General features: G+C 41.8%; 1 protein-coding gene across 1 annotated transcript; it reads right to left on the reverse strand.

The window, feature by feature from the left end:
- Positions 1-7,746: 7,746 nt before the first annotated feature.
- On the reverse strand, positions 7,747-11,494 carry LOC122069916 (phenylalanine ammonia-lyase-like). The gene is made up of 3 exons (XM_042633978.1): positions 10,317-11,494; positions 9,063-9,599; positions 7,747-8,457 (listed from the first exon to the last, which is right to left on the reverse strand). Exons 1-3 carry the CDS (start codon positions 11,400-11,402, stop codon positions 7,924-7,926), a joined length of 2,157 nt encoding a protein of 718 aa, XP_042489912.1. The 5' UTR covers positions 11,403-11,494; the 3' UTR covers positions 7,747-7,923.
- Between the last annotated feature and the right edge of the window lie 649 nt (positions 11,495-12,143).

Consider the following 12,143-nt stretch of genomic DNA (forward strand, 5'->3'; position numbering starts at 1 on the left):
TTGAAGATTACTCTCCCGGCACCGAAATGGCAAGATCTAGCTTCGGCGCCACTGAAATCCTTCCTTTCTTCTTCCTCTTCCCTTCTTCTTCCCTTTCTTTTCTCTCTCCTCTTTACTTTTCTCACCAAACGTACGAGGGTAATAAATGGAAAGAAAAGAAATCATAAAGCCTTATATACTATTCCTAATTAAGTGAATAGTGCTCTTGGATGGGTCACTCAGGTGGGTGCACCCACCTGTCCTACCCACCTGAGAGCCAAAACTTGGGATTTTGACCGGGTTCGGACCTCGGCGCGAACCCCACCCCAGGCATACGATGTAGCATACGTATATACCTTAAAATACGGATATAATACCTATTTTATCTGTACATAGCCTTATGGTAGGTGCACGTACACGATTTGGGCACTCCCGTCTCTTTTGGCACTGGCTCGGACTTGTCGGGCCAGCCGGTGTTTAAGGTCACCCGTGCCATCATAGCCCATAAGGAACCCGCTCTAATATCCTCTGGCTCGGTTCCTGCATGGTTAAACTGGTTCAACCGTGAAATCAGACGGGGTTTAAGAAGCGAGGTATTACAGGTGTTATCGCACATGATTGGGAAAAATTTGAAACTCACTCTAAGGTCCTGGAGCATTTGCTTCATCCAAAGGATTTGAGCACAACATCTACCAGCTGCAACATATTCAGCTTCTGTGGTAGATAGAGCAACGGAGTTTTGTTTCTTGCTAAACTAAGAGACAAGGCAAGAGTCGAGAAAGTGACAAGTACCACTGGTACTTTTTCTGTCAATATGGCAACCTGCGAAGTCAGCATCTGAAAAGCTGACGAAGTCAAGGGGTTGATTTTTGGGGTACCATAACCCAACATCACATGTGCTTTTCAGATATTTAAAAATTCTTTTTACAGCAGTGAGGTGAGATTTCTTGAGATCAGTTTGAAACCGAGCACATGCACATACACTGTACATGATGTCAGGTCTACTTGCTGTTAGATATAGAAGGCTCCCAATCATGCTTCTATATCTAGTTACATCCTCAGAAGTTCCATCCTCATCCTTGGTTAGTTTCAAGGATGAGCTCATCGGAGTGTCTAAAGATTTTTGACTGTTAATGTCAAATTTCTTTAGCAGCTCCTTGGTGTACTTACTTTGATTTATGAAAATTCCATTATCAGTTTGTTTTATTTGAAGTCCAAGGAAGAAATTTAACTCTCCCATCATACTCATTTCAAATTCACTACTCATTTTGTTACTGAAATCAGTACACATTCTCTCGTTGGTTGAGCCAAAAATGATATCATCTACATAGATTTGAACAATGAGTATGTCATTCTTCAAGTTCTTCACGAACAAGGTTGTGTCAATCCTCCCCCTTGAGAAGCCACTTTCTATCAAAAATGTACTTAATCTCTCATACCAAGCTCTAGGGGCTTGTTTGAGACCATACAGAGCTTTCTCAAGTTTATAGACATGGTTTGGAAACTTAGGGTCTTCAAAGTCAGGAGGTTGAGTTACATATACCTCTTCTTGAATGTATCCATTCAAGAAGGCACTTTTGACATCCATTTGATATAGTTTAAAGTCCTTATTGCATGCAAAAGCTAGTAGCATTCTAATGGACTCTAACCTTGCTACTGGTGCATAGGTTTCATCATAGTCTATTCCCTCTTGCTGGTTATACCCTTTGGCAACTAGTCTTGCTTTGTTTCTCACTATGTTCCCATCTTCATCCAGTTTATTACGAAAGACCCACTTAGCACCAATGATGGTGTGGTAGTCAGGTCTTGGGACAAGTTCCCATACCTTGCTTCTTTCAACCTGGTGAAGCTCCTCTTGCATAGCTATAATCCAATCACTGTCTTTTAGTGCTTCTTCTATGTTCTTGGGTTCGATCCTTGAGATAAATGCAGTGTGATTGTATACCTCTCGGGTTTTAGATCTAGTCTGGATTTTTCCATCTAGATCCCCTATGATGTTTTCTAAGGGATGATTCCTATGCGGAATGACTTCCTTAGGTAGTGTTTCTAATTTTTCTTTGGTAACATCATTTGTATCATCAAGAGAAATATCATTAGCTTTGTTCTTAAGTTCATCAATTATGATATCATCATCATCAAGAGATTTGTTTAAGTCATTAGGTAAAGATTCATCAAATCTTACATTCATAGATTCTTCAACCATTAATGATTTTTTATTAAAAACTCTATATGCCCTACTGTTGAGTGAGTATCCTAAGAATATTCCTTCATCAGATTTTGCATCAAAATTTTCAAGATAATTTTTGGTGTTTAAGATGAAACATTTACATCCAAAGACTCTAAAGTAGTCTACTTTTGGTATTTTACCAAAGTATAGTTCATAAGGTGTTCTAAAAAGTAAAGGTCTAAGAATTATCCTATTTAGTACATAACATGTTGTATTTACAGCTTCATCCCAAAAATACTTAGGCAAAGAAAACTCATTAAGCATAGTCATTTTTGTTTCTTGTAATGACCTGTTTCTCCTTTCAACTACCCCATTAGATTGAGGCGCTCTAGGAGCGGAGAAGTTATGGTCAATACCATGCTTGTTGCAGTATAAGTCAAATTGACTTATATTGTCAAATTCTCCTCCATGATCACTCCTCACAGAGGTTATAGTATACCCTTTCTGATTTTGTAATCTGTTACATAGAGTTGCAAATTCATCGAAGGCATCATTTTTATTTTTCAGAAAAACAGTCCAACTGTTTCTAGAGTAGTCATCAACGATTACAAAGGTGTAATTTTTACCACTCATACTAGATATATTGATAGGTCCAAATAAGTCTAAGTGAAGTAGTTCCAATGGTCTAGAGGAAGAGACAATATTCTTTGACTTGTGGGAGACCTTGGTTTGTTTGCCTTTTTGACAGGCATCACAAAAACTATCTATTTCATTCTTGATTTTAGGGAGGTTCCTCACGAGATCCTTGGATGCTATGGTTTGAATTAACTTGACATTTATATGTCCAAGACTTCTATGCCATAATGAAGACTCACTATGGTTAGAAACCAAGCATGCATTTAAGGAACTTGCCTCATCAAGTATATAAACATAAATATTGTTTTTCTTAGACCCTTTTAGTATTAGATTATCATTTGCATCTTTGATGCAACAATGGGAGACATTGAATTCTACTTTGTATCCAATGCTACATAATTGACTTACACTTAGGAGATTATAGTTCAAATTTTTCACAAAGTAAACGTTTGAGATTGAAATACCTCCAAGTCTTATTTTTCCAATACTAGCAATTTTTCCTTTGCTGTCATCTCCAAAGGAGACCCATCCTCCATCGTAGTCCCGTAAGCTTGAGAATAGGTTCTTGTTGGATGTCATGTGTTTGGAGCATCCACTGTCGATGACCCATTCAGCTTCCACCTTATTCTTCAAGCAAACCTATAACAGAATTTTAATCGTACATTGGTCCCCATAATCTCATGGGTCCATCGTTGTTAGTGTCAAACTTTCCGACTGGAACCCAAATGGTTTTGTACTTTTTGGGTCTTTGGTTCTGCCTTTGGAATGGCTTTAGGTTTCTTTGAGTCCTCTGCTTTTCATAAGATCCATTTGATTTTTGAGGAGTATAGTATCTTTGAAATCTATAGAGTCCTTGGTTTTGGTATTTCCCTTGTGGTCTATAAGTCTCCCTAGGATAGTTCTTGTACCCTTGGAATTGTCTTTGTGGCCTCTCAATAGAGTATTCTCTTTGAGGTTGGGATTTTCTATACCTAGGCATAGGTCTAGAGTTTTCTTGAGACCTATATTGCCTTCTTAGGGGTGTGTAGTAGTAGGCATGACTAACTCTTGATCTCTCAGTTTGAGAATTGGGTTTCTTCTTTTTCTTGGAGTGACACTGGTTTATGGAGTGTCCTATCTTTTTACAAAAACTACATTTAATGTAAGAGGTGGATGGTTGGTTTCTTTGATCACCCCTTATTGGATTCTCATTTCTAGATGGATTTTGTCCATTATAACCCAGTCCTTCTCTTTCATTTGGACCCTTCCTTTGAGAACCAAGAAGATTGTCAAGGTTCTTTTGCCCCTGGGTAAAGGTGCAGAGGGTGGCGTTCAACTTGAAGTTTTCTTCCTCCAGTTCACTTACCTTTGAGGTTAGTGCCTCCACTCTCTTATTTAGTGTGTCAACCTCTTTTTCAAGTTTATTTTTATCAGACTCTAATTTTATACTTTCTTCATATAAGGCCTTGAAGGCTTCTTGAAGTTCCTTATTAGAGTCCCTTACTAAAAGTTCAGGTTGAATTTGACATACCTCTTGTTCTTCATCTCCGATGGCCATCAAGGTGAGGTTGGTGACTTCTTCTCCAAATTCACTTTTCTCCTCTTCATCACTTGAGTCCCATGTGGTTGCATAAGCCTTTCTTTTTGACCTATTTGGACATTCGGTTCTGAAGTGTCTAGGCTTTCTGCACTCAAAACAGACTATATCTTTAGAAGGGATTTCCTTGGGTTTAATTTTTCATTTACCTTTTTCCCCATAAGATTTGTCACCGTAGGATTTGTTCTTGTGTTGAAATCTTCCTTTCTTTTTGAGGAACTTGTTGAATTTCCTCGTGATGAGTGAAATCTCTTTTTCTATATCGAATTCTTCATCTTCTTCATCATCGCTTACTTCTTCGATAGTTTGAGTTGATTTTAGAGCTATGATTCTCCTTTTGTTCTCAAGATTTGATTTGTCGGCGTTCAGCTCTACTTCATGAGTTTATAGAGATCCAAGCAAGTAGTCCAAGGAGATTTTCGTCAAGTCTTTGGCTTCTTCTATTGCTGTTTTCTTGGGTCTCCAAGCTGCAGGTAAGGCTCTTAAGATTTTCCTGACTTTTTCAGCGTTAATATAAGTCTTGCCTAAACCTTTGAGATTGTTCACAATATCAGTAAATCTTGTAAACATAGAAGTTATTGACTCATTTTCTTTCATAGAGAAGGATTCGCAATCAGAAACGAGTTGGTCTACCTTTCTTTCTTTTACCTCTGTTGTACCTTCATGTGTGACAAGAAGCATATCCCAAATCTCTTTAGTTGTGTCACATGCTATGACTCGGTTGAACTCTTGTTCATTGAGGGCACATTAAAGGAACGTGATTGCGTGAAGTTGTACTGGATGAGAGTGATGTCTTCAGCCGTCCATTCCCCTTCATCCTTTGGTACTGTCTTTCCATCAACTATTTTGGTGATGGTGTATGGTCTATTCTCTATGGCTCTCCATACAAGAATGTTGTGACCACACACAAAATTCTTGAATCTGCACTTCCAGAATGAAAAGTTCTCTCCATTAAAGTAAGGGGGTCTCGAGGCGTTCATGCCTTCTGGTGGTCCTTGGAATGTGGCCATGGTCTTTGACTCACCTTTAAGACGATATAGTCTTAAAAAAATTGAGCTCCCGCTCTGATACCAATTGAAATAACCTAGAGGGGGGGTGAATAGGTTATACTAGTGGAATTTAACTCTTTTCGATAAATAGGTCATAAGTGTGACTGCAAGTTAAAATAATGCGGAGAGAATTAAACAAGTACAACCACAAACACAAGATTTATAGTGGTTCGACTCAATTCGAGTCTAGTCCACTCCCTACAAGAATCCTCTTGTAAGGCATTCCACTAGTTCTCCATTTCAGTACGGTAGGTAGGGAAGAAAACCTTTACAATCTTTTTCACGGATAAGAGTATCCTTACAAATCCCCTTTCCAGGCAGAGAGACGCCTATACAATCTCTTTTAGAGGTAGAGAGACACCTTTCTCTTTTATGGATAAGAGAATCCTTACACTAAGTACTGTCTAGAATTGTAAAAACATAAATAAATCAGAAATAGTGGAATAGGAGGAATACCTCAAGTGTGGTGCAAATGATGAGAATGAGATATGAATGATGCACCTTTTGTAAAGTCCTCTCTTATGGCTTTGACTTGCACAGGAGAGAGTAGAGGACTTTGATTGAGACTTGAGCCTTTTGTTGGGATTGGTGTAATAGAACAACTCAAGTAGAATATAATTCTTGAATGCTTGCACTACTGCTCTTAAAGCTCTTTCTTAATGAATATTTAATTAAGAGTGGTTTGGGTATTTATAGGTGAACTTAGTGAAGCATTTTAGGTAGAAAATCAGGCTCTAACGGACGTATTCTGGGACCACCGATCGACCGCCATCGGTAGCCGATCGACCGCCAAGAGCCGTTGAGTCAAAATATAGCCATTGGGGCACTTCCAAGCAATCACCGATCGATCGAGACTTTTTACCAGTCGATCGCCTATGGTCTCGGACAGTTCCGGTTGACCGGGGCTTCTAGCCGATCGACCGCCAACATGACATGCTCTGTTTTGACAGAATGCTGTCATACTGACCAGTCATCAGTGTTTTGACCATAACTTTTTGATCCGACTTCAGATTGATCTGAGATCATTGTGTTGGAATCACAACTCAATTTTCTACAACTTCTATGAAGGTTTCATCTCCTGATACTAATTTTAAAATTCCCTAAAATACCCTTGAGTCAGGTTAAAGTGTGTTCCACACCACTTAGAGACTTTCCATACTTGGTCAAGGTATGCTCTATGGTCATTCTAGTATGATTCAATGCACAAGCATGTGGTGAGTGCATATATATATATATATATGTGTGTGTGAAAATTCAAATTACATTAAAAGTGACCAATCTATCCTAGTGGTCTTCTTCTTCACTTGAACTTTCCACTCTTTGGCACTTCATCTTCTTTTCTTCTTGTTTGCTATTCCATGTCTTTAAGCTTCATGTCTTGATTCAACCTTCTAAGTGTTTCTTCAAGCTAATTATACTCTCTTCAAGCTAATCACATTTTATCAAACCAAGTTAAAGATGTATGTTTGTTTGTTAACACCAAAACATAGCAAGGAGTGTGGACATGTTTCCTAACACCCATGAAGTGGCATAACCTCCACTAGGTAACGTAGATTCAAGTATTTAGAAGAGCCTCACTAATTGCCTAACGACGATAAGGTTTGCAAACCACCACTTGCCCGACCAAACTCTATTCCCACTTATGGGATAACTTTTCTTCCAGAGCATCGTCAAGTATGAAGGAGTCATCGTCCTCTTTTTGGGGGGTGGGGACGTTGGTGGATGTTGCTGATGGGGAGATTGAGAGGGAGAAAGGGGATTGTGCATGGTGGAGTGGGGTGATGATTTTGTAGCCCGACGATCCACTTGGTGAGAAGGTGATGCAGATTAGAGATGCCGCATGGCTGGCGGGTCTCCATCCATAATAGCCAGTATTAGTGAAAACAGTTTTGGTTTGAGATACACACATAACACCGGAATGAGTTTCAAGACGAAAGGTAATTCCACACATGGCGGATGTCAAGTCTGGGCATTTTCCTTTACACACCTTAACTCCAAAGTTGGTTGAGGTTTTGTAGTTTTTCACACAATTATTGAGTTATGATGTAAAAGTAGTCATATTTATACATGAATAACATAGAAAATATGAATTATTCTTGGAAGAAATAAGAGGATCAAACCTTTTGTTCTTACTCTTTTGAATTCAAGTAATGTAAATTAGTTATATATTTCATTATAGTTCTATGATTCATAGCATAGCTCCTATGTGATTCCTTTTATTTCAAATTTTGTGACCATTAATGTCAACATCATCCTTGACCAATGTCATGAATTCCCAAACGACTTACACCACATGCAACATACTATTCACTTTTAACTTTAGGGGAAAAAAAAACCCATTTTAATCTTTTTCAACCACGCATTTTTCATTTCACAAATTATTCATTTCTTACAACTATGATTTATTTTCATACCTTCTCCCTCCAAACCTCACGGGGAGAGAAAAAGTAAGAGAAAGAGGTGAACAAAATTAAAAAGAAAAAAAAGAAAGAAAAAAACAACCACAAATTAACCAATCAAATTGATCCTGGCCTCTGGGTCCACCCATCCAAGCACTCCATCAACGGTTCCACGAGTCTCCCATCACAGATAGCGGCATGGACGGCTTCGATCTGCTCTCCAGGGGACACCTTCCTGGTTCCGCTCAACAATTCAGTCCCAAGCACCGAGCGTATGAACTTATAAACCGGGTAAGACCGGCAATCCATGATCCGGTTCGGAAATGGTGCGTTCCCATTGTCATATATCGCACGTGCGATCTTAAGCTGTGGGCCCAATTGCTCCCTGAGCTCGCTTTCGAATAGCTTGATCCGTCCGAACACACTGTCTTTCGGTGACACCTCCACCTCTGCCACATCATGTGGGGCCCCTAACGAGTGTTCAACCAATACAGACCGGAGTTTCTGCATGAGAGGGTAATCGGGTCTGCATGGGTCATCTGCATAAGAGAAAACCTGTTCGCTCTCCACCACCTGTAGCAGTTCCTTCTCCGCGAACCGGCCTGGTAGTGGCTCCCCATTTGGTCCGGTGCTCAGTGTCTTCTTTGCCACCTGCAAGAAGACATTGATTTAATTGGAATTGGGTCGGGTTTCAAAACCATTTTTTAATCCGCTCATGATGCTTTGTGAGATACCTATTCGGGTCGGACATAAAATTGGATCTTTATAATATTGATACAATACCGATAGGTCCAGAGACTCCAGACTGGAGCCCATGGTCACGGTTTATTGAATCTGATCGGGCAGAACCGGGCTGATGCCAATCCAAGGGCAATCCCGTATCAGTGATTGATAAAGGATAAAGGATAAAGGATACAGGATAAAGGGTAAAGAGATCCCGGATCGGTATCGCCCGAGACCGATTCCAGTATCATAAACAATGCGCACCGTTGGGGGGCAGGATGAAACCAACAAACTCTGCACAATGCCACGATCTCCCTAATAAATGGAAATGGTCAAATGGGTACAGATGACACTGGAACTGTTTCTATGGGCCCATTAGTTACTGGGCACAGAAAACTTTCCATGTTCTGCCAGGCTGAGAACCTAACCGTTTGGAGGATGAAAATTTCAACCTCCCCATTCTGGAATCTGCCGGAGGACGGAATTTTACATCCTCCAACTTTTATACTATATTTATTACTTAACCTACGCACCTGTGCGACAACTGCCTTAACGGTGTTTCTCAGATTCTCCTCGAGATGGCGTAGATCAATGGCCTGGCACAAAGCAGCCAAGTACGTAGCAGTCATCAGCTTAAGAATATGGAGTGCCTCGGTCGATTTACGTGCCGAAATCAAACCCAACGAGTTGACGTCCTGGTTGTGTTGCTCAGCACTCTGTACATGTGTTGTCACTGGGTTCGCAAGATACTGTAACTCGGAAGTATAAGAAGCCATGGCTATCTCTGCACCTTTAAAACCATAGTCGAGACTTGGGTTGGGTCCACCGCTCAAGTTTGATGGTAAGCCTCCATTGTAGTAGTCATTGACGAGTTCTGAGAATTGTGCGAACATTAGTTTCCCCATCGCCGCCACGGCGAGGCGGAGGTTGTCCATGGAGACACCGATTGGGGTTCCCTGGAAGTTGCCGCCGTGAAGAGCCTTGTCTCGGGCGACGTCGATTACTGGGTTGTCGTTCACTGAGTTTATCTCGCGTTGGATCATGTGGGTTGATACTCTTATCACCTCTATCTGCAAAATCATAAATGAGGAGAAGTTCAGTTAGGAAAAACGTCGAACAGGTTGTGTGTGTGTGGGGCTGTGGGCTGACATTGGTCTTAAGGCTCCGGTTTGGTAACTGGAAATGGAAGGGTCTTTGTCAGCAATTCTTTAATATATACTAATTTAGGCAACGAAGGGTCTTTGTCATCTATTTTTATAGGGTAGGATGGAAATTTCAGCCTTCCATATTGGAAGTACGGTATAAGAACTTAAATAACATGTCAGATTTTTCGAAATGAGCTGGTAGCTTAGGGAAAAGATCCTCTCCAACACCTTGATCGACTTGAATGCGTGTCCCAATCTCTCCCGCCCTTGGATGATTCTTGGAGGGTATGGTCATGATGACTGAATAGTCAATTTCCAACTTGAGTTTGGACCACTGTAGCTTGTGAGTTTGTACTTCATCAACAGTTCCGTAAGGGTAACATCATATCTCATGTGTTATTTATTTATTTATTTTGTTTATAAATTTTTTATTTTAATAACAATAGGTGAAACAAATATCATCACTTAACCATAAATGAAGCATAGAGATAGCAAAATTTGATTTGATTTGATTTTGTTTGATTATGGTCTTGATAAAAAAAAATATAAGGTTGAATTTTCAAATCAGCCAATCATAACCAAAATTTAAATCATACTAAATCTTACAATCATGTGTTTTTTTCAGGTGTGAAATTTTCGTACCTGAGGTCCCAACCACTGTGGAGATGTCCTGAGTGCGTAACGGTCCTGTTTCGGTTTCTGTAACGGGTTGAACTCATGAAGCTTCGCCGCGTGTTTAATCAACTCGCTCCCGGCGAGTACATATTCCATCACCGCCGCTGCCTCCATCTGGCCCGGGTGGTGTTTCAACCGGTGGGTCAACGGGTCAGTAAACTCCGGTTTCCCTTGCATAACTTCACAGAACATGGCTGACGTAATCTCCGCTGCCACAGCTAACACGTTCGCATCAAAACACGCGATCGAACCGAGTGCAGCACCGACTGAAGTGCCATTCACAATGGCAAGCCCTTCTTTGGGTTGCAATTCGAATGGTTTATCCACTCCGACCCGGGAAAGGGCCTCCGACCCTGATATCAACTCGCCAGTAGGTGTACGGACTCGGGAGTTGGGACGACCGGTGACTACGCCGGCGATGTAGGATAAAGGAACGAGATCACCGGAGGCTGTTATGGTGCCACGTAAAGGGAGGACTGGTGTGAGGCCTGCATTGACAAGGTCTTTGATGGCGTTAAGGATGTCCCATCTGATGCCTGAGTAGCCTTGTAGGAGAGTGTTGGTGCGTACAAGCATGGCAGCTCGGGCGATGTCTCCGGGGAGTTCATTGCCGTCACCGGCTATAACACCGGCATTCAAGAACCGGATCAGTTCTCTCTGGAGGTCGACCCCTTGGTTGGTTCGGCGGTGAGAGGTAGCACCGAATCCGGTCGTGACACCATAAGTGTCAGTTCCTTTACAGGACTGAGCCATAACCCAGTCGGAGCTCTCCTCGACACGTGACTTGGCGGCGGCGGAGTCGAGCCGCACCGTTACTTCCGGTTGGCGACGGGCCACCGCGGCGACGTCAGCGACTTGGAGGTTCTGGCCTTTGAGGACGACCGAGTCGGATCGGGCGAATCGGTGCACCATTTGCTTCACCTCTTCGAAGTGTGAGCCTTGGAGTTCCTTGGCCGCCTTCGCCCAGTTCAAGGGATCCTCATCGCACGTGCTGGGAGCAACTTTTACGTGCCCGTTGATACCATTCTGGATGAGTTCTGCGCCTGCAACCATTTTTCTCACGTGCGAGAAGATCAAGCTGGGGAAGAAGGGAAAGGGATGAGAGAGAGAGAGAGAGACTGGGGGAGTGGTTTACGTGGATGAGTGAGAGAGAGGAGTTGCAGGGGATAGATATAGTGAGAGAGAAAAAAGTGGTCTGCGGTGGGGACTGTAAGGACACGAAGAATGGAAGGAGAGGAAAAGGTGACGTGGGCGAATCACTGAGGTTGGTTCCACCTTCCCTCGTGATATGGTCGCTGAGAATTTGGGAGGGAGAGAGGGTGTTTGGTTTGGTTTGGTCAGAGAGAGAGAGAGAGAGAGAAAAAAGAGAGTAGTGGAGATTGAGGAATGAAAGATAAGAGTGGGGGAAGTTAGGGGTCGCACGTGGGAGAGTGGTGGTTGGCGTAGCCATTGGCGTGGGGTTCAACCGCCCTTCTCTTTACTCCTCCACTTGTTTCACCTACTTCTCTAACGCACGTGCCGACCCCAACATCACTCACTTGCCTCTTTCGTTTTTTAGATCCTTTGGGTTTGGTACAGCTGGTCTTGGTTCTCCGACGGCTAGGCTAGGCGAGGTGATATAAGCAGTGTTTTCAAGGACCGTTTGGCAACTTTATGACTCTACGTGGTTGGACTGTTTGGATTGTTTGTCTAATTCGATTACTTGTATCAGTGAACTTCGAAAGTTTGGTTACCAAAAAAAAACTTAGAAAGTTAAAACTTTGTGGATTGGGGGAAGAATTCATGATGATTTTT

This window comes from Macadamia integrifolia, unplaced genomic scaffold (genome assembly GCF_013358625.1).
Source record: "Macadamia integrifolia cultivar HAES 741 unplaced genomic scaffold, SCU_Mint_v3 scaffold761, whole genome shotgun sequence".
NCBI classification, from domain to species: domain Eukaryota; kingdom Viridiplantae; phylum Streptophyta; class Magnoliopsida; order Proteales; family Proteaceae; genus Macadamia; species Macadamia integrifolia.